The 27,698-nt window shown below is 39.6% G+C and overlaps 2 protein-coding genes and 1 long non-coding RNA gene across 3 annotated transcripts in view; 1 reads left to right on the plus strand and 2 right to left on the minus strand.

Moving 5' to 3' along the window:
* LOC146474832 (uncharacterized) overlaps positions 1–27,698 on the plus strand; it is a 265,330-nt gene that overhangs the window by 162,280 nt on the left and 75,352 nt on the right. The gene's annotated exons all lie outside the window — the stretch shown is intronic.
* Positions 12,104–18,589, minus strand: LOC146474841 (uncharacterized). The gene is made up of 5 exons (XM_085116272.1): positions 18,255–18,589; positions 17,098–17,211; positions 15,993–16,351; positions 13,868–14,077; positions 12,104–13,287 (listed from the first exon to the last, which is right to left on the minus strand). Exons 2-5 carry the CDS (start codon positions 17,195–17,197, stop codon positions 12,958–12,960), a joined length of 999 nt encoding a protein of 332 aa, XP_084972398.1. The 5' UTR covers positions 17,198–17,211; positions 18,255–18,589; the 3' UTR covers positions 12,104–12,957.
* Positions 20,492–27,254, minus strand: LOC146474842 (uncharacterized). The gene is made up of 4 exons (XM_085116823.1): positions 27,184–27,254; positions 24,371–24,749; positions 23,823–24,032; positions 20,492–20,821 (listed from the first exon to the last, which is right to left on the minus strand). The coding sequence occupies exons 1-4, from the start codon at positions 27,252–27,254 to the stop codon at positions 20,492–20,494; spliced, it is 990 nt and encodes a 329-aa protein (XP_084972949.1).

Raw genomic sequence — 27,698 nt, forward strand, 5'->3', positions numbered from 1 at the left:
AGGAAAGAAAAGGCTTCGTTTATGAAAACTCGCGCTTTGGATTGGAAAAATCGCCCGATTAGACCGTTTGATTGAAAAGGATCAATGTGGTCGTTGTCATTTAGTCTTAAACTAAAAGTATCGGTTGCTAGCGCGGCTCTTAAAGAAGAGGTGTTAGTTTAAAACCATCACGCTTTCACTCGCGACGCGACGCTTTCGCCAAATATGCAAATTTCGAACTCGTGCAGTCATCGGCTATTTTTGAATTTCCCTCGTGAATTTCGCTATTGTAATAACAGCGAGTTTGAATTTCCCTCCTGAATTATTAAGCCTTTGTTTGGCGCTAAAGCTATTGTTTCGAAATTTCCTTTTATGGCCGTATTTGCGACGCTAAACAAAGAGCATTGTCTTTGAATTTGATCAGCTTTTCTTGATACGTGTACTTTTTGTACATACTTAACATTTGTTGTAATTAATGTAATTATTATATCGTCCTTCCTTGTAATTAGGTCGTATCGTAAATTTTGTCTCTTGTCACTCTGTTTTTGTCATATCCTAAGCTAGGGGGGAGCCTGGACCTTATAAGTCCCTGGCTTCAAATTCAGGCTTTCCCGTCACCAATCCTATTTTTTTCATGTGTAGTGTGAAATATTTAGTTATGCGTGATAAAACAAATAAATGTTCATTCAAAATCCAAATTCCAAGAGTCAGCTATATTCAGTTTGTTAGAGGCCTGGAGAAACAAAGGCTATAGGGGACAAACTCTTGATCTCCCAAACAGGCGGATGCTCCAATGCGCTGTGTCTACCAAACGTCTTTGTTAAGTCGTGTCTGTAGTTGATAGTGTGGGCATTTCCAAACTTGTATGTATTTGCATCTTAGTGTAATATAATTTTTATTTATTTATTTATTTATTTATTTATTTTAATGTTGCTCCTTCAAATTTGTTTATTTTTGTGTTGTTTACTTGAAGAGTAGTACAAATCCCCAAAATAAACAAAATTTGGTAATTTGGCCACCGTTAAGAGATTCGAGAGCTGACGATGTGAGCGTTAGTCCTTCGTCAGAGCTAATTCCTCTTACCTTATCAATTCTGTTGATAAAACAAAACTCATTCGTTTCCTCTCCCCACCGACGCAGCACCACTGTTATTTATGTATCTCGTTACTTAGATTTTGAATTCAGTCTCTCTTCTTTCATGCTTGAAATTTTGCATTTAAAATTTAGATAATAAGCTGTCTATTATAGATGGTTTGCAACCAATCCTTAGAGATGCCAAAAGACAACGGTGAGGCAGCCATGTTGGATGACAAAACCTTTTGCTTTGTCATCGAACATGGACGCAACGTCATTGTCTTTTTTCATCTCCTGGGATTGGTTGCAAACCACCTACACTGATCGAACCGAATATAATTAATGTAATGTATGGTAATTAAGAAGACGACTGATTTAAAGTAATTTAGTAACATATAACCAGTTTCAGACTCCAGACTTTCATGAATGGAGGATTTCACGTTATTGTCCTATCGCTTTATAAACAACTACTGTAATTTTTTTTGACAGAGAACCGTTTCGCTGCACTGTAGACTAACACACTTATCAAATAAGCGATTGCCCTTAACTTTTCACGAATTTATCAAATAAGCGATTGCCTTTAACTTATCACGAAAGCTCGCTTATAGGAATGCCACAAGCTCCAAGTACAATGCCAATAAGCCCGGTAAACATAATTTACAGCGAAGAGGGCTGATTTTGCCTACGTGAACTTTCAACAATTTAGTGTCAACAGATGTATGCGTGCAAAGAAATTGACCATGTGTCAACAGAAAGGTTTTTAAAAGCTGGAATATTCTGCTTTCAAGAAGATAATAAGATTTCCTACTACGATTTTCATGTTTTAGTTTCTTTTAGTGTTGTTATGTTGGTTGTGATAACTTTTTGGTCAATTGATGCTATGGTGGAATCAAGAAATTCAATAGAGCTGATCCAAGATAGTTGGCTTCGGGAACTGGTCTTGAAGGAATTTCGACGTTATGTAACGTCATCGCCCTCTCATGACGCCAAAGGAAACATAACTTGACATGGTATCTGTTATGTATTAGCATATTCGGTATTCAGTAGCATATACACGTGTACGTGCATATTGTTATGTATTAGCATATTCGGTATTGCATTAAAAAACTAATCAGATTTGAACCGGCTGCGGGCAGCCACAAATGGCGTAGTGTTGTTCCTCAGTTAAGATATTACATTTTCGCGACGAGGATGGCTTCGTACATTGGCAGCGTTGGAGAGTTTTCGAAAGACAAAGAGACGTTCACTGCCTAGGTGGAGCGTATGCAAATGTTTTTCACTGCGAACAACATTGTAGAGACTCCTGATTCGGAAAATGCGACTGCGAATCGACGCATCGTGCAACAGCGAAAGGCAATTTTTCTTACTGAAGTCGGCCCGGAGGTTTATTCTGTGTTAAGCAACCTCTTATCGCCCGCAAAACCGAAGGACTCTACCTTGGAGGACATCATTCGGCGACTGAAAGATCATCATGGTCCGGCCCCACTCGAAATAACCGAAAGTTTTCATTTCGGCATGCGAAATCAAAACCCGGGTGAATCGATTAACGATTACATCGTGGCGCTGAAGAAGTTATCTATTCACTGCAACTATGGCGAATTCTTGAACCGTGCATTGAGGGACAGGTTTGCTTGTGGATTGAACAGTGTGAAGATCCAAAATAAGTTGCTCAACACCTCAGCTTTGACGTTCGACACGGCGTGTCAGATTGCTATTTCAATGGAGTTGGCAGACAAGAACAGTCGAGAGTTAAGTCGACCAAACTCTGGTGTTGGACCAGAAGCGACGAGCTCAGTTAATAAGCTCAGTGCGAGTGAAAGTGTTCGCGGTGCAATGGTTACCACTCACCTAAGTCTTGCAAATTTAAGGATGCAACATGCTATAGATGTCAGGAGATCGGACATATTGCTGTGGTGTGTAAAAAATAGGGGTTCAAGGGAAGCCAGTCAGAGGAGAAGGAATTCAGCACCTAGACGCCAAATTTCTTTGACGGAGATGCAGTGGATAATAAAGGTCCGGATGATGAATTGGGGATTTTTGGACTTTATGCTACGAGCACAAAAGTAGCAAAGGCTACCATGTTGAGGTGGAGATTAACGGCGAGAACATGGATCTGCAGATTGACACAGCCGATTATTCTATCATGAGCAGAGATACGTACGTCAAGAAATTCAAGTCTATTCTACTTCAAAAGACCGACATAAAGCTGAAGACAAACACAGGCCAAACTTTACAGAAATGTGGGCAGATCGCGTGCAAAGTTGTGCATGCTGGACAGGAACACACCCTTCCAATGACTGTCGCGAAAAATGAGGACAAACCAATCCTGCTCGGGCGGAAGTGGTTGGACAAACTGAAGCTGGATTGGAATGAAGTTTTCAGTTTGGCCGGCGCGATTTCGGCGAACGAAGAATTAGACTGCATCCTTGAAGGCATGCTGATCTATTCAGAGAAGGGTATGATGGAATGAAGGGGCTGGAAGCGCGCATTCGAAAATGCAAGCCCGATTTTTTTCAAGTCACGCCCGGTACCTTATGCTCTTAGAGAAGCTGTGGAAGCAGAACTTAACCAGCTGGAGGAAAACGGTGTTATCGTCAAAGTCGAACAGAGTGATTGGGCTAGCCCAATAGTTGTCGTGCCGAAGTCTGGCGGGTCAGTCAGAGTTTGTGGTGATTAAAAAGTGACGATCAACCAGGTGGTCGATGATGAACAATATCGTCTCCCAACAGCACAAGATCTGTACTCCACACTGGCTGGATCCAAGGTGTTTACTAAACTCGACCTGACACATGCGTATGCGCAAATGAGTGTTGATGAAGCCAGCCGGAAGTACCTGAGCATTAACACCCATAAGGGATTGTACGCGTATACAAAGCTGCCATATGGTGTCAAATCTGCACCGAAGATTTTCCAAGCAACGATGGACAAAATCTTGGCAGGAGTTGAGAAGTGCATATGTAATCAAGATGATATTCTTATCGGAAGTGTCGATACGAAAGAAAACCTGGAAATCGCGGCGGAAGTGTTGGACAGACTACACAAGTACAACGTGCGACTAAACCTGAAGAAGTGCATTTTCCTGACGTAGCAAGTCGTGTACCTTCGTCTGCGAGTGGATGGCGACGGGCTGCATCCAGTACAGGAGAAGATTTCAGCCATAAAGAATGCTCCAGTGCCGAAGGATGTGAGTGAATTGCGGTCGTTTCTGGGCATGGTTCAGTACTACTCGCGTTTCCTGTCAGGGTTGGCCACAACTCTTGCGCCATTGCATCAGTTATTGAGGAAAGATGTCCCGTGGAATTAGACCAGTGTAGAACAGAGAGCGTATGAAACGCGCAAGACATAGCTTGAGCAGTGATGCCCTACTCGTTCATTACGATGCCAAAAGAGAACTTCGACTTGCGTGTGACGTTTCATCGTACGGACTTGGTGCGGTGATTAGTCATGTCATTGATGATGGGCACGAGCGGCCAATGGCATTTGCATCAAGGACATTGAGTGCCACTGAGAAGAATTAAGCCCCTATTGAAAAGGAAGCCTTGTCTTTGGTGTTTGGGGTGAAACGTTTTCACCAGTTCTTGTACGGGGGTAAATTTACGCTTGTGACCGACCACAAACCTCTGCAAGCCATTTTGGGTCCAAGGTCTGCTATTCCTACTCTTGCTGCGGCACGCATGCAGAGATGGGCACTTGTGCTATCAGCGTATGACTTCGACCTAGAGTATCGTAAGTCAGTGGAACATTTGAACGCTGACGCTTTATCAAGATTGCCTTATCAGGATTCAAGTTTGGGCACGGAGGGTAAGATTTACAGAATAGGAGCGGTTCGTGAAGAGTTTCCGGTTATAGCAGCGGATATTGCACAGGCAACCCTTTTAAGGATCCAATGTTGAGCAAGGTGTATCAGAATACTTTGTATGGATGGCCAGAGACCTGTGATGATGTGGAACGGTTTAGAAGAAATGAACTGTCGTGCGAGCAAGGCTATGTGCTCTGGGGAATCCGCGTGGTAGTTCCTGTGAGTCTTAGAAGTCAATTGCTGAGTGAATTGCACTGGGAGCACCCGGGTGTGTGCAGTATAAAAGCCGTCGCTCGCAGTTTCATGTGGTGGCCTGGGTTAGATGGAGAAATCGAATGCGTGGTCGAGAGTTGTTCAGTGCGTCAGAGTGTGAGGAGTTTACCACCAAAGATGCCCTTGCATCCCTGGAAGTGGCCAACAAGACCCTTTCAGAGGTTCCATGTTGATTTCTGTCAGAAAGGAAAGGATTATTTCCTCGTGCTAATTGACAGTCATTCGAAATAGATAGATGTGAAGCATATGACCTCAACAACTATCGAGCGCACCATTGATGAATTGAGGCTTATATTTGCTGAACATGGTCTTCCGGAACAATTGGTGTCAGATAATGCCCCGCAATTTACTTCTGCTGAGTTTGACCTGTTCATAAGACAGAATGGTAACAAGCAAACGTTAGTTCTTCCTTAACACCCTGCTTCAAATGGTGCTGCTGAGAGGTCAGTTCAAGTGGTGAAGGAAGCGTTAGTGAAACAGGTGCTACAAGGAACTGGACACATGCCAATGAAGCATAGACTTGCCAACTTCTTGATCAAGTACCGTTCCACATTCCGTAGTGTTACTGGGCGAACCTCAGCTGAGCTCATGGTTAAGAGGCAACTGCGAACCAGGCTGACCTTGTTGAAACCAAATCTGGCACAAGTTGTTGAGAGTAAGCAGATGAAGCAGAAGTTTCACATGACAGATCGCAAGTTGAGAGGACATTTAAGGTGAATGAGCCCGTCCGAGTCCGTAATCCTGTCTGTGGATTTAAGACGCAGTCTCCTTTAGATCCTCATATCAATTTTCGCTCCTGCATTAGATTTCGCTCATAATTTTTCTGTTGACTTCTATTGGCAAGTAAGTCACAAATATGAAATTAGATCGCAGAAATTCTGCTTTATAAAATTTTTCTGCTACAAACTCTCCGCACCCCCTACTGTCTTCGAACCTCAGTGACGAGATCGTGAATTTTGCCAAAATTACAGCTATTCGCTCTGGACGAAATCGCTCACTTGAAACCTTCAAATTCGCCAGTTATAAACTATGTCCCTTTATCTTAATAATCAAATGAATTGTAATCATAATCGCTAATTAGTATAATAAAACCGAGGATACAAAGTTTATCCATTTTAGGCACTTATTACAACATGCAATTTGACCCGAATTCAAGGGAAAAAATCACAAAAGTGGTTCGTACTCACAGGCTTTCCTGCATATCAGTGGAAAGTTCCATCCATCGGCTACTAAAATGTGTGAAAACATTTGGCCGCAAGTGAGTGCTGAACTCGTGCTTCTGAGCTAGCATGACCATCTTTCCTTCGCAGATGTTACGTCCTAAAATCCGCAACAAGGCCACGATATCTTCTCTTGTATGACCTTAGAATTCCATTAGTAGGTCAAGAAACAACCAATATGGCTACAATTTGCTTAAATGACGGTAAAGCAGCACAATTTGTCACGTATTTTGACGCAACATAAGCAAGTTGACATTCTTTACAGAAATCAGGAGATATTTTTACTAAGCCGCTGACCACATACATCGCAGCGGAGCATACCTTCCATAAACAAACAATAACCATGGCGAGCGCACCGACTAGACCGATTGTATGTTCATTTTTTGGAAGTGGGAAAATAACATGTGCAGAATCACAAGGAAAAGAGGAATCGATTCCCCTTATTCAGTCCAAAGCTTCCTGTTTTTCAGTTTTTACAAAGTTTCAACCAAAAGTGGCTTTTACTACGTAAAGCGAAAAAAGGGAGAAAATTTTGAATTAAATTGGCACAAAATTGGTCGTGTTTATTCCAACAATATTTGAGAATGTCACGTCACGCAATGGATTAAAGAGATAAATGTTGGAAAGGGTCTGATTCTTTTGTCAGCAAAGTGCTTATAAATTTGGAAAAAACCAACGAAGAAACGGAGGGAACAAAATGTAGTACATGAGGAACCACACAAGGGAAAGGATAGGCTTTTTCACTTTGCAAGTTGAATATCGTAACAAGTGTTTCGCATACGCATGTGCAGCTAATTTGCATAATTTGGTTATTTATTTATTCTGTGAAAACGAGAAACACAGTCGGATTTGAGAGCACTGAAAGAGTGCTTTTAAAACTGAGGGTTTAAATATTACAAATTGTATTCCTACGTTGCACTACTTTTGTTTTTCAGTCTGCTGCTAGCTTAACAGTGATGCATAATTTTACTAGGTTAATCTAATTTATGGCGATTTAACTCAATTAAGGGGTATGAAAATTCTGGCACGAGATCCAAAGGTGATGTTTTCCTTTTTTTTTACGTAAAAGGATTTTGTGTGACGTATGAATATTAAATTCAATTTAAAACAATTTTCCATTAAAAGAGTGGATTGCTTAACATGTCCTTACCGCCCTTGTCTTTCTATATATGGTGTAAGTAATTTGCTCACGCTTTTTAAATGTGTGTTGTTTTCCAGTTGTCACGCATTCCATTGCAAATCATGCTATACTTTCCAACGCCAAAGCGAGGGCATGTTTCTTTGTCCGTGATTTGTGTGGCTCCAATTTATCCCTTTAAAAAACTAAGCGCTAAGAGGCTTTTCACAAATATCGCTTTAATTTTCGCGTTTAATTTTCGCGTTGAGAATAAAGCAGTTAAGGTGTGAGTGTGTCTCCTTATACTCATCTATGAATATAGAAACTGCCTATGAAGAAAAATGAAAAAGAAAACTTGTAACAAATGAAAACATCGATCATTTCCACCAACAGCAATTTACTCCAACTGTTGAAAAAGGCATGCGCAACTTGTACAAAGCAAGGTACGACTGGACATCGATTCATTAGACTGTCAAAAAGAAATCATCGCAAGGTAACATATTTTGCAAGCCTTGGTTTACATGATGTCATAGGGAGGTTGCCTGAGAATTCAGGTCTTGGTTTACTCATTGATCATTTTGATTGATGATGTTCATTTTTAACGTATAGGACCTCCAAAGCCCTAGCCCTTCACCAGATGAGTACAATGCTTCCAACACCATTGACTGAACGCTCACAGCAAAAGGTCGAAACAGACTGGACTCTAAGAACAACGGGATACCACAGCTCTCAAGAGGACTTCAGCATGTTAACTCCTCTGCAAACTGACCAAGCTTTAGTTAGAATAAACGAAAGCTTAGACGTATTGGAAACATGTTCAGGTGAAGGAAGAACCAGCCTTTTAACGTGTCAGATGCAAACAAAGTGGGAGAGAGTGAGTCAGGAGGAGCAAACATTTTTGTAAGAAAGGCAACGGAAGCCTGCAAGATAGTCTGTTCAGCCATTGCCCTTGAAGATGGAGAAATTGTTTGCAAGACTAACAGCCCTAATATCGAGAATGGGCTCCAGCCTCTCCTAGAAGCATATAGGGATGCACCTTCTAAGGACACAAAGGCTCAGATTTCAGATTTCAGATTAAAAGTATTTATGCAAACAGGTATCCCGCCAAGAAGCTTATGGAAATGCACAAATTGTACGAACCGATAACAGAATGGGAATTGCGTAAAGCTAAGCTTCACGCTAATAACAAAGGTGCCGGTGCCCCACTGGAAACGCAATTTTATTACAGGGTCAGACTTCATACAGTCAAAGTCAACAATTTTTTGGAATTTATAAACAGACCGTATTTCTATCAAGACGTTTCCTATGGAACACGCACACTTAAGCTTGGTAGCGGAGAAAAGCTTGTAATGCCGAACGTAATCCGAACAGTCGCTAGGTCCACAATGGTTGCTTAATACTTGCAACTTTGCCAAGAAGAGGAGTTTGACTCTTTGAGTCGTGCAACTCTCTATCGTATTCTTGAAGTGCGCGAAGCGTCTCAAAGGAAAGCTCTCAAAGGTCTTGATAACGTAACCGCGGATGGAACGGTAGCTTTTGAAACACTTGAGAAAGTGGTCGTGTAGCTCCAAAAGGCGGGCGCAAGTCCGGAATGGGGTGATAATATCAAGGAGAAGCTTAATCAAGCCAAGAGGTATCTGAAAACAGACTATAAAGTTCATTGGAAAGAAGAGTCTAGTCCATGTGCAGATCATTGTAGGGTGTTTGCCCTAAGCGATGCGAACGACGAAGCGTTTAAACAGGAATGTGAGCACCCGCACAGTCTACAGTGTGACATGTGCGAGAACCTGAAATCAGTCTTAGGGGAAATTGAAGTTTCCTTAAAGAATGAAAGCCAAACAATTTGCTTTTACAGCCAAGAACAGCAAGAAGACATTTTGTATGACTTCTTGCAAGCAAAGAAGCATATATTTGATTGGAAAGCCCATGTTTTGCGTTCGGAAAATCAAGATCTAGCCAAACAAGATGTCTTGAAATCACTCGATGAAACATCAGTGCTGATAACAATGGACTGGGCGATGAAATTTCAGTGCCAAAAATATAGAGAGAAACAGTCCGAATGGTTTGGTAAGAGAGGATTGAGCTGAAGCAGACTTTTTTTCAAAACAAGACAAGAAGAACCCGTGGTAGTAACGTATGCCCACTTGTTTGATTCATGTATTCAAGACTGGTTTGCTGTTGGCTCTATCGTAGAAAATCTCCTTCTCACGCTCAAGACAGAAAATCCTTCCCTCAGTAAAGCCTCCATAAGATCCGCTGAGGCGGGTGTTAACACAACAACACGCTGATGGCAAGTATTAACGAAATTAGCCAAAGAACGGGAGTCGTTGTAGAAAGGTATGACTTTTCAGAGCCACAGCATGGAAAGGGCATTTGTGACCGTATCATCTGTCCCATGAAGCAAGCAGTGCGACGATACTGTGGCAAGGGGAATGATATTCAGTCAGCGCATGACATGAGAGAAGCACTTCTTAAGAGACCTGTTCAAAGTGTAACTGCCTCTGTGTGTGAGGTGAACGACAAGCAGAAGACAATTGATGAAACAAAAATCCCCAACTTCAGCGCCTACCACAACTTTGAGTTTGAGCCTCAGGGAATCCGTGTCCGTAAAGCTTATTCTTTGGGACAGGGTAAAACTGTAAATTACAGTGACATGGTACATACACCTGAGGGTCCCACGTCGATGGTAATCAAGGACGATCAGAGTTTTTTTTTGATATTTCTGTAAAGAGAAATTTGAAGGGCAAACGATTGACCCAGTCGCAGACTTCAGCCTTGTTTTCATGTCCATAGGAAGGCTGTAACTCCAGCTTTGAAACTTTTGACTCCCTGCAACGTCATCTTGATTGTAGTCAACATGAAAATAAAACAAGCCAAGAATCCGTCTATGATCAGTTACGACGTGACTGGGTGGCAAGGTTTTCCACTCTTGTTCCCGAAAACCGCCTTAGGCCGAAATCAGACGTTTCCTCAATGGCCAGTTCTTCGCTTCCAATAGGTTGGGCACTCCAAAAGCCAAGAGGAGGTGGAACAAGGTGCTCTTCTCAAGTGAAGGATTATTTGAAAGCAAGATTTGATGCTGGCAAAGAATCGGGATGTAAAGCAGATATTCAGCAAGTTGCTATCGACATGAGAAATACCCGGACGGAAGATAACAAACGAATGTTCTCGAGAGATGAGTGGCTGTCAAGAAACCAAGTACAGTCCTACTTTTCGAGACTATCTGTGCTAAAGAGAAAGCAAACCAACACGTCATCTTCCCGTCAAGCAACTATAGATGACTTGGAAGACGTGGTGCACGAAGAAGATTGGTTGCAGCAGGTGGACGAGGTTTACGAAAAACTATCTGTCCAGCATCCAATCTACTACGATGCTTATAATCTTTGTGACTTGCGTCACAAAATTAAGCTTGGTTCCTTTAATATGGAAATGTTGAAATCAATGTGCAATCATTTTGAAATTTCGTTTAAGTCAAAAGACAGAAAATACATACTGATCGAAAAACTGGAAAACATGATCGCCGAGTGTTCTTGCGGCAAAACTTAAACATACCGTCCGTGAGCCGATAAAAAACTGGCCAGCAGTTTAGGAAAACATGGCGGACTGCGAATTCCCTTCGCCGATAACAGATATATCTTGCTGTATGACTGCTTTAATAAAACTCCGCCAGCGATTCTATTCAGATGAAATTGGTTGGGAAACTTTGATCTTCTTGCCTGGAGAAACTATATGGTAATGAAAAACATATTTCTTGTTTTATTACTGGCATTCGTTTACCAAGTGTCCAATGGAAATTTACCAAGTGTCTGATGGAAATGTGGCCATGTTAGCTGAGTGGCACAAGTTCAGCCCTCACTTGCGGACCAACTACTGGATGACGGCCAAATGTTTTCACAGATTTTAGTAGCCGATGAATGGAACTTTCCACTATTATATAGGAAAGCTTGTGAGTACGAACCACTGTTGTGATTTTTCCCTCTGAATTTGGGTCAAATCGCATGTTTCGATAAGTGCCCAAAATGGATAAGCTTTGTATCCTCGGTTTTATTATACTAATACGCGATTATGATAACAATTCATCTGATTATTAAGATAAAGGGTCATAGTTTATAACTGGCGAATTTGAAGGTTTCAAGTGAGCGATTTTGTCCAGAGCAAATAGCTGTAATTTTGGCAAAATTAACGATTTCGTCACTGAGTTTGGAAGACAGTAGGAGGAGCAGAAAGTTTACGGTAGCAAATTTTTCTGAAGCAGAATTTCTCCGATCTAATTTCATATTTGTGACTTACTTGCCAATAGAAGTTAACAGAAAAATTGTAAGCGGAATCTATTTCAGGAGCGAAAATTAATATGAGGATCTAAAGTAGACTGCGTCTTAAGTCAGGGTCTGTGAAGTGGAGTCCAGGCATCGTATTGGAGGTGTGTGGAAGTCGTTGGTATCCCGTTCAAGTGGGCAACTGGACAAGACATGTTCACACAGATCACCTCGTTACGGCATCTGGTGATGAGACGCCAAATGATCCAGGCGATTCCTTGAAACCAGAAAATCATTTGCGAGGTTCACAAAACGTGTTTGAACCTGAACTTTGCACACACGATGTACAAGACGACAGACCAGAGCCAGAAACGGATAACACAGAAGTAACAGGCGGTTTACCCACACAGGAACAGGAAAACACAACCAATAGGAGGTTCACCCATTCCTACAGAAGGACTCACTCTAAGACGCTCGCCTAGAATGAGGAAACCCGTTGAAAAGTTGAACTTGTGAGGAAAACTGAGTTTCAAGAAGAAAACTTTAGTGAGGACTTGGAAAAAACTTTTCTTTCGGTTTGTTTTCTATTTTTTGGCGGGAAAGTAGTGTTATGTATTACCTTTGTTGTCATTTCTTTTTTATTTTTGGCGAAAAGCAGTGTAATGTATTAGCATATTCAGTATTCAGTGGCATATACACGTGTACGTGCATATTGTTATGTATTAGCATATTCGGTATTGCATTAAAAAACTATTCAGATTTGGACCGGCTGCGGGCAGCCACAAATGGCGTAGTGTTGTTCTTTAAGATATTACAGTATCCGCTGACCAAATTTTCATAGTCATAGCATTTTTTTTTATTCATAGAATGTGGACAGAATCCGCTTCACTGAGAGAACTAAGCAATCGGTCTGCATAATTCAAGAACTTGAGCCTAAAATATCTTTGAAAAGCTCTTTATAACATTAAGCTACTATACCCATAAGGAAAACTGTCTGAATTACAAGTTCGAGCTGAGGCCCGTTTAAAACTGAAATGACATCACTCTGCTGCTATGGTAACTCCGATTTGGGTAATATTTATTTGGTCGTCAGTGTTACTATTACCAGCAAACTTGTGGCTGTTGATCTCTTGAGATCTTTAAATTAATTGTTACCATGCACACAGTGTTATGAAGTCGTTCCAAGAATTTCAGACACAAAAAGAGTTGAATGAAAATGTTTTCTAAATGAATATATTTCTAATCTTCATATGTGTAGTGGGCAAGAAACGGATACTGCTCTATTTCTGAATACATTCTATTCATTTGTTCTTTGCTCCACACCACGAAATTTCTTGTTATGGATGGAGTGGGATCAACCACTTTTGCACAGGCCAGAAGATAGTCAGCAGAACACGTAATTCCAATAAACTGACATATCTTTGACATGGTTTCTATTGGTTTCTGTACAAGTTCAAGACCATTTACGTCCAATAACTTGTCGCCAAGAATCTCTCTAGCGACCGCACTTCCTTCTGCCCATCGAAAGAATCTTTCCATGCTGTGCTCTAAGAGTTCTGGATCATCGACCTGAGGAAGTAATCCATATATGTTACATTAATTTCCTTTAATATGTCTGTCAAGTCAACAGAAAGCAGGTTATAGCTGACGGATCCGAAACTGAAAACAAAACAATGAACCTACAAGGCCTAAAACCAAAACCATGCGGCCTCCTCTGGAAATAGATAATATATGTTTCATATATTTACATTTATTTTTTCATCCTTCACAAGTATATTACGAACTCACAATATGACCAGCTCCCAGTTGGCTTGATAAATCGGTTGGTAGAGCACTGCACCGGCATCGCAGAGGTCATGGGTTCGAATCCCGTTCAAGCCCGAATTTTTTTCAGGCTTTCCTTTGCAACTACTTAAGTTGCGTAGTAACTGCGAGGATCTTTCTTCTATTTGAGCAGTCAGTTGTCTTGTGTTTGCCTTAGCATAGCGATGTTCTGGGTGTTTGTACCATTTCTCGCTAACACAGATGCAGATTACATTTTTGCAGTTTCTCTTTAAGACTTTGGGGGCGTAACAACCTTCCACTAATATTATGATGTATGCGCTGACAAGGATCTTGTGCAAAATCAGAATCGATCTCTCTTCCTTACCTTTTCTGTATGATCCCCAAATCTGCTTCCCAATTCTGCGTTTCTCAAGGTTATTGTTGAGACAATATCAAACGGATTTCTTATTATGTGGATGAACTTTACAGTCACTCCGTATTTCTTTTCAATGTCGTCTACAACACTTCTTATTTTGTAATTTGGAGTGTTCCGAAATACCCCGGATGTTGTATAGGCAGTCTTGTCACCAATCACCTGAAAAGCGATCAGAAACCTTAAGTTAAATTTACGTCATGCAATATACTGCAACCTACAGCGAGTCAACCGAGACCAAAGTTACCCTGTGACTAGGTTAAGGCTACTAAGGCAAAATCCATGCCAAATGTGGCTTACAGTCTGCTCTCTAGAGTTAGCATGTAACCTCGCACTTGGGTGGTCCCATTGCCTTACACAGATCTCCTTATGCAGACCATAGCCCACCACTGTAAACCTCAGTTCGAGAACTGTACGAAAGTTATTAACTCAAGATTATACGCCTTTGTTAGAGACCTTAAGGTGGCTTACTAAAGTTTTAATGGAGTATAAGAGCACAACTTTTAACTCTATTAAAAAAGGTTCCAAGCTGTTTTTCCCTTCACTATTTACTGTTTGCTTAAGTCTTTTACGATTCTATGTGAAATTTAAACTATCAAACGTCAACAAATAGCCAAAATGAGCGACCGAGTATCCAATGAGAGACTGGGAACTAGTAGGTTAAATCACGTTTTTCTCAAATTCAACCCGTATGACCCCACCTGAAAATTTCAGGAATAAGAAACTGGGTCTGATTCAACATTCATGCAAAGTAAAATAAAAATTTGTAAGACAGTTTTTGTGCAAACTAAGAGAATGTGAAATCAAAAATAGCTCAAAATCTGTCATACAGATTTTTCAAAAATTTTGGCTCCAAACGTGATTCACCCAACAAATCAACCGTGAAAATTTCATCATAAGTTGTACGGTAAGTTTTCGAGCAATCCTCGATCAAAGACAGGTTTTTACAACCTCGGACGAGAATTGAATTGCGCATGCCCTTTATTTAAGCGCATGTAACGCCATGTATCGCGTGCGTGAAAGGTACCGTAAATTAGAGCACTTTTACCGAATGTTTATCAAACTTTTTTGCCATATTCTTTTGGCCCTAGGCTTGATTACATGTTTGAACGGAGTTTTGAAACTATCGCTACATATACCAAAGAGATTTAACGCCTTTCAAGTGCTGTAGTTGTTTTTGTTACTTCTTGAAGTTACTTGCGTCATTTTTGCGCGCGACAAATACTGACGTGTGGCAGGCTATCATAGCGCCCGCAACTAAGTCTCGGAAAAACTGTAGTAAGCCACCTTAAGCAACCACGATGACGAGTCGAGACGACGACGACCGGAAGTCTTCCAACGCATGCAGCAGTTTCTGCGCATGTCATAGATGTCGTCCACATGGTGTTGAGGACGTCAAAACAACCGATTTGCCGTCTTCGAGTGAACGTAAGTATTAAAATTGATTTTTCTCATCTTTGTGTCCATTTTATCATGTCTTATAATAAAATTTGCTCAAAGGGAACTTATTTTCTGCTTTTACCGAGAGAGTTGAATTGCTTGATGGCGGCGGGAAAGAATCGGTGAGTGTTTTAATTTGCCTTCAATGCTTATGACTGTATAAATATTTGTCCAGAAGGACTATTTCAGTAAAACTAAGATTAGATTTTTACCGAAGCATTCTATCCTGGGTGCCAAGGCGTACAAATTGGGGCAGACGTGACCGCTTAAAACGAGCTTAAAAGAGCATGGGCAGTTTCCTTGGTTTTCAGGATTCTTCGATTCAAACTCTTCCGATAGAAGAAGGAATTCTTCTTCGTTAATGGTATTGTGCTTAAGACTGAGAGCAACTCTGGTATTTCTTTAAATGACGCCATTTACAACTTTCAGAGCTTCGAGCTCAGGAGCTTGGTAAAACATTTGTTATTTGTTGCGTCCTCAACCCAGCTTGCTTAAACATTTGTTTTTCCCACCGTGAACGGCGTTCTCGGCCCAGGTCCTATTCGGTCACGCTCGTCGTCGTCCACAGACTCGTCGAGACTGCTTAAGGCCCCTACACTAACGACGACAACTTGTGCCGTAAGTTATGAAGCCTTACTTTTATGTATCTATCGTAAGTCGCTTGCCAGAAACCTTCCATAAAGAAACCAAAACGAGATGTGTTTTGAAGATTTCCGTCCATCACCTTCCCTTTCCCTCCTGTCATAAAACTTTGTGAACTTATCACTAAGGCGTCGAACATCTCGTTTCTTTCCATCTGTTTACCGTGAACTAAACGAGCAAACATATCCTTCTCATTTGCGACGATCATGTGCGGATGTCCATCGAGAATGGATGCCAGCAGCGTGTGGCGGCTTCTCGGGTAGCCCACAAAAAACAGCAGCGTATCAACCTTCTTGTACTCTTCTCTGTCTCCCTCAGAGGAATAAACAGATTCTGGGTGGCCATTTTGTTTCCCTACAAAAGCATAGGACAAACTCAGTCCATTTAGCCTCTAATACCTTCAGGTTCCTGAGTGTTGCTGAAAGGTCATGACACCAAGATATTTCGTACACTTGTTCTAAGATATTTTCATCACTGATATACAATTCCAGTTTGTCAAAGCCACTGACCGAAAGAGGAAAAAAATTTAAGAGGTGGTAAACATGAATTCAAAGACGGAAGCTGTACCTGTATTATACACCATAAAAACAATTGCAATCGATTTGTTAATTAGCCAAGATTCACCATGCTCTTTTAAATCCGACTAGCACAAATCAACCGATAACGTTAAATCACTGCTGTAACCTGACTGACTTCGCTACTCACTATCTAAGTCGGAAGTATGGAGTCGGTCGTCGGCTCTCCGGACGAGTGATCTGATTGACTTCGCTACTCACTATTTATTGTGCGATACTGATAGTGTGTAGGGAGAGGGCGCCTAACCCGAGTAGTTTAAATTCCAAACTAACAATGTGATGAGGTCTAAGTTTTCATTTCAGTGCAGTATTTAATGGTAAAATGATTCGCATTCCATTTCTTTCCACGCGATAAAAAAATAAAAAAAAACACACACACACACAAGCGCGTAATCCTCTTGTTAAATAGCAGACAGTCTACTGCCATGTCTATCATAAACACGCCAATTTGACTGCCCCAATTGTCGCTGATAAATTCTCAATTCTCCTGCAATTCTATAATGCCGTTTGTGTTTAATATCTTACCAGGAGTGTTGCCTTTAATGTTCTTCAACACGAGGATGGTCAATCCAGATACAATGGCCGTTATAAACACCATCTTACGCCAGCTTAGTTTGACACGCATGCTCCTCTGATTTCCTATAAAAAGGGTAAATTTTCAAAAACAGGACCAACCAACGAGGACATTTGAACAAATTAAAGCGCACCCCTAGATTCTATTAATGAATCGATTATTTGAAAATGGGCCCCGTTATTCGTTTCAAGAAAACATGATTCACTCAAATCAATATTCCAATTCTGATTGGATTATACGAACAATGGATGCTCCTTTTATAGAAAACGTAGCGTGCTTTAATCTCACAAAGCCTAATTAGTAAGTGCTCTGAAAAACCTTCTCAATACATTCAAAGCGGAAATGCTTTTTTCACAATGGTGGATTTTCCAAAAAGCAGATTCTCGTGATTTGATTTGATTCAACACGTATTGTCCGACACAAAATCCGCCATTTTGAACCGGCTACGATGTAAACGGATCAGTCCCGTTGAGTAAGCGGTTTACTACTAGGACATTTTACGACGTTTACGCTTGCGTTTAGTCCGTTAGTCAATCAAACATTGAATAAGGATTGGAGTCAGCAGTTCTTTTTTAAGGCACATGTCACATGGTAGGTAATGTTATACATGAAAGATAAGGTGGACTTTTCAGCCCGACTCGTTTTCAAGCGCTTGACTTTATGCTCCTGTAGCGATCAAATTTGCATAATGGCGTATATGACCGTGTCGACAACATGCAAGAACGGTCTGAAATAGTAGTAACAACAAATCTATCTGTTTAAAATATAGTTAGAATTTTACAGGCTATTGTTCTTACTGCAGTAAGAAATTGAATTTCAATTTGACAATTTATACGTACAATTTACAGATGAACGATCGTGTGTATTCCGTGAAACGACTTCCAGGTCCATTTTCAAACAAACGTATCCATTAGATGAATCAAGGGGCTACGCTTGACTTGGCTCAACTGTAAAAAGTTGTCTCTCATGTTCCCTGATCGTCATTAACAAAACCGTTTGTGTGCTGGTAAAGAACACCAATAGAACTTCACAATGATACAGCAGCGTATTATAATAACACAGCACGACAGTTTTGATAGAATGACCAAAGAAAGGAATAATACCTCACCTTTGTGTTTGTTGTGCTTTTGGTACGATTAGGCGCGTGGAAAAAAGTAGCGATCGATATGCAAAGGATTGATATCGGCCAAGCTTCGTGTAGTCCTTGAGACGAGGTATCGTGTTATGCTATTTCGCTTCCCTTCCGTTCAATGTGTACAAATGCCTCAGGCAAATTATTGTGAAACCGTAGCAAAATGCTAGGATCAAGAAGAAGGATCTGGGATCTACGCAGATTAGTAGTTCTTTTAAGAACTACTTAAAACTAGTTAAAACTCAAACAATCGATTATCATTGTCATTATAAAAGCGCAAAGTTCACCTTTTTCATTTTAAAAATACCAGTTTTGAGACTTGCAAGAAGCGAAGGCTGAATTTAAAATCAATTAGCAAGAGTTAGCTATTTTCAGTTTGTCACAGGCGTGGAGAAACAAAGGTGAGAGTCAAACACGTGATCTCCCACTCAGGCGGGTGCTCCAATGGGCTGTGTCCAACAAACGCCTTTGTTACTGAACTCGTGTTTGTAGTTGATAATGTGGGCTATTCCAAACTTGTATGTATTTGCATCTCACAGTAACGTATTTCGTTTTATTTTTTAATGTTGCTCCTTTAAATTTGTATATTTTTAATTTTTTTTACTGGCAGAACAATACAAAACCCAAAAACTAAAAATGGTAATTTGGTAATTTGGCCACCGTAAAGAGGTTCGATTGCTTACGTCTCAAGCGTTAGTCCTTCGTCAGAACGAATTCTTCTGAATTTGCTCTGACGAAAGGCTAACGCTCGAAACGTCAGCTCAAAAGTTCAGTGGCTAAATTTCCTTATTTTCGCAACTGCTTAAAGTTGTGTAGAAACTGCGAGGATCTTTCTTCTATTTGATCTTTCATCATCAGTTCAAAATATATGCTTCATATATTTACATTTACTTTTCAAATCTTTTGAATATTGGTTTCTATTTCCCAACCGACGCAGCAACACAGTTTCTTTGGAAAGTAACCCCCTATTTCGTTATTTTGATCTTGAAATTCGGCCTTCGCCTCTTGCATGTTTCAAATTTCATATTTTTAACATGAAAAAAAAGTGAACTGTGCGCTATTGTAGAATTGAACCGAAGCTAATGTAATGTATGGTGATTAAAAGAGAGATATTTTAATATTTAAAACAACTGATTTTAAGTGATTCAGTCATATATAGGCTGTTTCAGACTTCAGACGTTCATGGGCAGGTGGCGCAACGGATTAATATACGAACCAGCGGGACAAAAAAAAACTAAGATAGGAAGATGGGGAGAGGGGGGAGGAGGAGGTAAAGACCGTAATATCACTTTTCAGTAATAATCTATTACCACAGGCAGAAAGATTGCTTTATATGCACTCTTCCTATAGTGGAGCTACATTTTGGTTTTGCTTGTGACGTCACTGTCTGTCCGTACGCAGCACCACAGGACAACCAATGCGAATGGCACACTCAAGTATATGAAACCTATATGCCGCGGCCCGCGTTTGTTTGGCGGGAAGTTGCCTGGCCAACTGCGTTTTAGAAAACAAAGAGAAGTTTTGAACACAACAAAATACAAAGCCAATTTATGCATTTATTGAATATGTCGACAAACGTGGAAAGAAGAGAAAGAGAGAGGCAGAGAAAACGACAAAACAGGCGAACGTGGCGAAAAGCAGTGTTATGTATTAGCATATTTAGTATTCAGTAGCATATACACGTCTACGTGCATATTGTTATCTATTAGCATATTCAGTATTGCATTAAAAAACTATTCAGATTTGGACCGGCTGCGGGCAGCCACAAATGGCGTAGTGTTGTTCCTTAAGATATTACAGTACACATTTTCATGGTCATAGCATTTTTTTTATTCATAGAATGTGGACAGAATCCGCTTCACTGAGAGGACTAAGCAATCGGTCTTGATAATTCAAAAAAACTTGAGCCAAAAATTTCTTTGAAAAGTTCTCATAAAATTAAGCTACTGTACCCATAAGGAAAACTGTCTGAATTACAAGTTCGAGCTGAGGCCCGTTTAAAACTGAAATGACATCACTCTGCTGCTATGATAACTGCGATTTGGGTAATATTTATTTGGTCGTCAATGTTGCTTTTACCACCAAACTTGTGGCTGTTGATCTCCTGAGATCTTTAAATAAATTGTTTCCTTGCACACGGTGTTATGAAATCGTTCCAATAATTTAAGACACAAAAAAAGTGGAATGAAAATGTTTTCTAAATGAATATATTACTAATCTTCATATGTGTAGTGGGCAAGAAACGGATACTGCTCTATCTCTGAATACATTTGATTCATTTGTTCTTCGCTCCACACCACGTAATTCCTTGTTATGGATGGAGTTGGATCAACCACTTTTGCACAGGCCTGAAGATAGTCAGCAGAACACGTGATTTCAATAAACTGACATATCTTTGACATGGTTTCTATTGGTTTCTGTACAAGCTCAAGGCCATTTACGTCCAATAACTTGTCGCCAAGAATCTCTCTAGCGACCGCACTTCCTTCTGCCCATCGAAAGAATCTTTTCATGCTGCCTTCTAAGCGTTTTGGGTCATCAACCTGAGGAAGTAATTCATATATGTTCATTAAGCCGTCAAAGATTATAAATTGCCTGTATAATGTCTGTCAAACCAAGAGAACCAAAACCATGCGCCCAGGCCCAGTGTCAAGGGCGGGAAGACACTTGTAAACCAAGTGATTTCATAATTATTTCTGGAACACTTGAGAAGCCAAAACGCTAAGATATGGTTTTGTAAGAATGCTATCGTATCATGATGTAAATAGCCTTTAAATTGTTACTTGTATGTTTGTTTATTTGTTAGTTTTTCTAAACTGGACTTATTAGCTACTTAAGCTAGGAGCCTCATAAGGTCCTCGAGTATAAATAAAGTTGTGTCATGTCATGTGATGTCATGTTATGTTATGTTGTGTTATGTTATGTTATGTTATGTTATGTTATGTTATGTTATGTTTTGAGATAGGAACAGCAGTGTCCGAACGTTTTATTTGCTTTCTACTGTATTTTATTAGAAGTATAGGTAATGGTGTATAACAAAAAAAAACAAAACAGTGGAATTAAAACTCATTGGAATCGCCTTGAATCAGCTAAAAAAAGGACACAAGGTACAAATAGCCACGCAAAGGAGTTCAGGTGGGTAATATCTTCCGTAATTTTGCCTTCAAATAGGAAACGTTTTTCTCGCAGAAAAACGTTATAATTTCCGCGATATTACGCAACGGTACTCTGATGCTCCAATTACCGTATGTGATTGCAGCATTACAAAATTGCAAAAAGTCAACTTAAGAGCGGCTTTCGACAAATATCGACGGAAATCAACTTTTGGTGGCACAAGTCAAAAAATCGATTTAGCTCATATTTTGCTCATAGTTAGGCCTTAGTAAGAAACAAAACGGGCTGTAGTTAGTTTTTCCAAATACGGCTTCCTTACGCGTAAACACATCTCGTAAACAAGCGAAAAACGATTTTCAGTTCAGTTGAGTTCAAAATTCGCTTCCGGTCGAGCGGAATTTTCCTCAACTTTGGCCGGCCGCGTATCAATCCACAGCCAGTCACGGATCATGAAATAACATATATTGCTTTTCTAGGTCTTCATCTTCTGTTCTACAGAAAAACATTCAAAACTTAGGTTACTTTTATGCCCGAAACAGATCTAGAACAACATGCTACAAATGCAAATTTTTAACAACCAAATTTTCGAACTGAAATACCGGCAATTTTACCCATGGGCGATAACTTAGATTATCATAAAATGACTTTCTATGGCTTCACTGTGTACTTATCAATCATAAAATCAAAACAAAACGTTGGGTAAATTATTTTAAGTGACCCGCAGGGCCTCGAATTTATCACCTACCCTGTCGAAAATCTGGCATTCGTATTGTAAACAATGGCGTGACATAGCCGGTGACTGCGTACCACGAAAGCGAAAAGAGAATCAAAACGTGCGTCAATTTGAGACACAAAGGTACGGAAACTAAGCTGATACCTTAATGGAAAATCAAACATAAGTTTTGGCCACCTTCTTCATCTATTCCCGCTCGATACAAGCATATTAGTGTGTCGACGACGAGGTTTTCAGTATTTCATGATCATTTCATGCACGTTTTAACAAGAATTTAGCATCGAATTCTTCATTAACCCGCACTGGGATTATTTCTGTACTCTTACCTTCTGAGTAACAAAACAATCCAGTTACGAATTAATAAACATTTCTCTTTTGTTTTTTAATAAACAACTCGCAAGCTACACTGTTGCGTGACAACCATGAACCGGAAGTGTCACCATAAAAACTATTTGTACCCGTGACCGTCTGTCACGCCATCTTTTTTGCGCGTCGATCGCCAAATCTCAAGAAAATGCTGATAAATCTGAAGCCTAGCGGGTCATTTATTTTCATTTACCCAGAGCTTTGTTTTTATATTATGATAAATAGGTATACAGTGAAGCCATAGAAAGTCATTATATGGAAATCTAAGTTATCGCCCATGGGTAAAATTGGCAATGTTTTAGTGCTAAAATGTGGTTGCTGAAAATTTGCATTTATAGCATGTTCTTCTAAACCTATTTCGGACGTAAAAGTAACTTAGGTTTTAAATGTTTTCCTGTGAAACAGAAGAGGAAGACCTAATAAAGCAATAAATGTCATGTCTGTAGATTGATACACGAACCGTCGAAAGTTAAGAAAAATTCCATATTGCCGAAAGCGGACTTTGAGCTCAACTGAGACAAAATCGTTTTTCGCATATTTACTCGAAAGGAAGCGGTATTTTGCAAAACTAACTACAGTTCAGTTTGTTTCTCACTAGGGACTACCTATGAGCAAAATATGAACGAAATCGATTTTTTGACTTGTGCGACCTCTTGGTCGATATTTGTGGAAAGCCGCTCTTGAATGCTTGTAGAGCTTGGGATACCTATGGTCTAATTAATTTGGTTTCTGCACTTCCAACTAGGTAGTTCTCCGAAATATTTCCTCCTTCTTTCGATTCACTGATAGCTTAATCATCTCCCATCTTTAACATGCCATGGTTATACTATTATCATACTTTCTACCGGAATATGAAGCATCTGGTTCATTTGTTCATTTGTTGTTGTTGTTTTTTTTTTCATTCGTTCTTCTAAGTCTTCTTAGGCCGGTGTAGTTGACTAAATGTCGTTATTCATCTTCATATACGTGATGTGTACTGAGTCAGTAAAAATAAAAAAGTAGGCAATCAATGCTTTTAGTTTTGTTGTGTACGTCCTAGCATAGCGGAGTTCTGGATGTTTGTACCATTCCTCCCTAAGAGCATCAAAGTCAGAGTCAACATTCAAAGACACGTTTATTCACTACACAGGTTAGGCGCTGCTCAGCCGTACTTAATTTTCTACTTCGCAATGATTGATAATAATGTTAGAAGGAACGAAAGGGTCGTTTGATCAGAACTGGACCAACGGACCGTAAAATACTTCAACAGCGTAAAATCGAAAAGCCTTTCCCTGCTCTCTCTTTGTAGAACTATTGGCTACTGTGGAAAAATCAGAATCTCGTTTCCTTACCTTTTTTGTATGATCCCCAAATCTGTCTCCTAGTTTGGTGTTTCTCAAGGTTATTGTCGAGACGATATCAAACGGATTTCTTATTATATGGATGAACTTCACTTTGACCCCGTATTTCTTTTCAGTGTCGTGTACAACACTCGATATTTTGTCATGTGGATTGCTCCGAAATACCAAGGATGTATACCAGGCGGTCTTGTCACCAATCACCTGAGAAGCAATCAGAAAACCTTTAGTTAAAGTTACCCTACATAATATACTGCAACCTGCTGTAAGTCAACAGTCCAAAGTTACCCTGTGACTAGGTTAAGGCTACTAAGGCTAAATCTGCGCTAAATATGGTTCGTAGTTTTGCTCTTTTAAGTTGGCACGTTGCACCGACGAGTCAGAAAATTAGCACTTGGAGGAGTCTCATTGCCGGACACAGACTGAATTCATATGAAGACCGTACACCACAAAAACTGTGCTAGGGATATTAATTCGCGAGTATACGTCTTTAAGTCAAAATTAACGATGTCAAATTTGTACCGTAACTTATGAAGCCTTACCTTGATGTATCTGTCGTAAGACCCTTGCCAGTAACCTTCCATAAAGAAACCAAAACGAGATGTGTTTTGAAGATTTCCGTCCATCACCTTCCCTTTCCCTCCTGTCATAAAACTTTGTGAACTTATCACTAAGGCGTCGAACATCTGGTTTCTTTCCATCGCTGTAGCGTCAACTAAACGAGCAAACATATCCTTCTCATTTGCGACGATCATGTGCGGATGTCCATCAAGAAGGGATGCTAGAAGTGTGTGGCGGCTTCTCGGGTAGCCCACAAAAAACAGCAGCGTATCAACCTTCTTGTACTCTTCTCTGTCTCCCTTTGAGGAATAAATAGATTCTGTGTAGCCATTTTGTTTCCCTACAAAAACATAAGACAAACTCAGTCCATTTCAACTCTAACACCTACAGTTCCTGACTGTTGCTGAAAGATCATGACACGTGATATATTAGGTTAACTTGTTCTACGATAGTTTCATCACGGATATAAATTTCAGCTTGTCTAAGTCACTGAGAGAAAGAAAAAAAAATTTAAGAGGTTGTAAATATGAACTCAAAGACGGTCGCTGTTCCTGTATTAGCATATTTTACTTTGAGGATCGGGACAATAAGTAGTTTAATTCCTTTATTACTCTTTCAGACTTTCTTTATTCCTTCGTTGTTGTTGTTTTATTTTTCTTTTTTCAAAACTTTTTTAATCCCTCTGCGTGCTGCAATCCTTTTCAGTTGTTTTTAGTTGTCTATTTAAATGTGAAGACAAATTTTTCTTAGAAGTTTTCTACAATAGCTGTCAAATTTCTCGCATTCTGATTAGCTCCAGTGGTGGTTGGACACGGTCCGCAAAGCATCATGGTAGCAGTAATTGTCCAATCACATCACCGTATTCTTTCACCAGCGTTTTTAGGAACGATCTTCACGCGAATAATTCCTTCGTCTTATTTACTGTTTTATTCACCGTGAAGACGGCTTTTCTTCCAAATTAGAGGATTCAACAAGTGACGAGGTATGTAGGTGACCAGTAATTGCATTTTCTCATAATTTGCTTTGTTATTGTCGTCAATATTCGACTTCCTCGCAAGCTTGTCCAATATGGCGGCTTTTCTCCGCGTGCAATGATCAATGAACGCGTGTGCGTTTTGACACTATATCGTCAGGTTTCAGAGCTACTCTTGGATTTTAAGGCATCGCACCTCTCACAGTTTTTCTGCTATGTACGTTTATAGTTTGGCAATTGTGAGTAGCAAACAATGAGCGAGTCACGATGTAACACAAAGATTTATTGTGACGTTTTCCTTTTTGCTTGTTTTGTCTCTAGGTTAACAACTAAAGCAATTAAAAGTGAAAGCTATAGCCAGCTGTTCTAAATGACGTGCTATTTCACCTCAGGAAAAAAATATTAAGGCTTCAGGGCTATGGACTGTTGGTAGATGTCACCTAAAGTATCAGAAATATTATTATCACAAGCACAGATCCACATAAAATATAATAACTAAAAAAGGAGAAACACTTGCGACTTAGTTCCATAAAGAATCAGTTGTGCAGAAATTGCATTCTACTTATACTTTTAAAGTATATCTTGTATACTTGAACAACAATTTGCATGCCTGAGCTGTATATGTTGAAGGTTAAAATGATTTAAATCTAGGTTGATTTTTATTTTCCTTTGTTAAAGTTGGGTAACTAAAATCTGAAACAAAGGAAAATACAAATCAACCTAGGTTGAAATTATTTTAACCTGAGATTCATTTTAATATACAACATATACACTCTATGCATTAACTGACTGTATATATTTCCATATATTCCTATACAAAAACAAAATATTTAGTCACTTCAGGCATGTATTCTACATCAAAAGTCAAGCATATATGAAATCTCTATTGATGATTTGCCTTATTACCTCTGTGCTTATATTTGAATAAATATGTATTGTGTAAAATTTTGTATAATTTGTGTGGGTAATAAAAGGGATTGACAGCTGATTTACAAGATGACCTTCAAAGTAGATGTATGCCAATTTGATCTCAATTGCACTTGACTATTGTCAGTGGCTGAAATCTCTTGTATACTCTGGAAACAATGTCGAGTCACCCACTTTCACATTGGTGTACAAGATACACTTCGATGAAAACAGGCCCTTAGTTTATGAGTGGGGGGCATGCCTTGTGAGCAGAGTTCCCCTCAATTTGTATTTCAATATTTCTCCAATCCAATTACATAATTATTTGATCATATGTTGTAGATTTAAAGTGACAAGTACATGTAAAGGAGAGGGGGACATCTGGTGTGACTATAATACTGCCCCCTTTGGCCAAGTTATTAATTACATGTGCAAATTATATGTTATTAATATAATTGTTATCATTAAAATAAAATAAAAAAATAGATTTGATAGTTGGTAGTCTGTCTTGTTATACTGAACTAAAAATCTTCCAAGATCAAAGAGAATATTGCTAACAGGTTTTATGGAGTTTTTCATAAGGCTGAACCACTATAGTAATGAGAAAGGTGGGGGGGGGGGGGGGAGCAAAACTTTTGTGAAGTCAATATTTTTATATTGCGTGCTATCATAGTTTGTTAGACTATGGAAATGAGTAATCATTTTTGAGCAGCTATTTGTACTTACTCTGAATTTTTATTGTTCATTTTTGATTCCTTACCACTTTACTATTTGGCTTTCACACTCTCTATGTTTGAGGGTACTAATGTACATAATCTCCATAACATTGTTTTGTGTATTGATGTTTGTTGTTTGTTTGTTTTTTTTTTTCTTTCAAATATATAAGAGAGGGAGCATGCACCCGGGGTCCCTCACCTTGATCCAATACACTGTCTTTCATACAAAGTAAGGGTCTGCCCAGTAAAGGAAAGTAGAATATTTGGCATTGTTTACAAGGTTTTTTTTTACTTATTTCATTCAAAATCAATTTGATGTTTTTATTTCCCTCATGCAACATGTGATGTAATAAAACAATTATTGAGGAACTTATTATATCAAACATATATTTAGTACTCCTGTACGCCTGCGGCTTGTGGTTCCACCTGGTCTATAAGAGTATAGACCATAAAAATTTATTTGTTAATTAGCCAAGTTCAACGTGCTTTTTTAAAGAACTAGCACAAATCAACCGATAACGTTCAATCACTGCTGTAACCTGACTGACTTCGCTACTCACTATCAAAGTCGGAAGTCCGGAGTTGGTCGTCGGCTCTCCGGGTGAGTGATCTGATTGACTTCGCTACTCACTATCTATTGTGCGATACTGATAGTGTGTAGGGAAAAGGCGCTTAACCCGAGCAGTTTGAATTCCAAACTAAGAATGTGATGAG

This window comes from Pavona decussata, unplaced genomic scaffold (assembly GCF_977016875.1).
Source record: "Pavona decussata unplaced genomic scaffold, jaPavDecu1.1 SCAFFOLD_87, whole genome shotgun sequence".
Classification (NCBI taxonomy): Eukaryota; Metazoa; Cnidaria; class Anthozoa; order Scleractinia; family Agariciidae; genus Pavona; species Pavona decussata.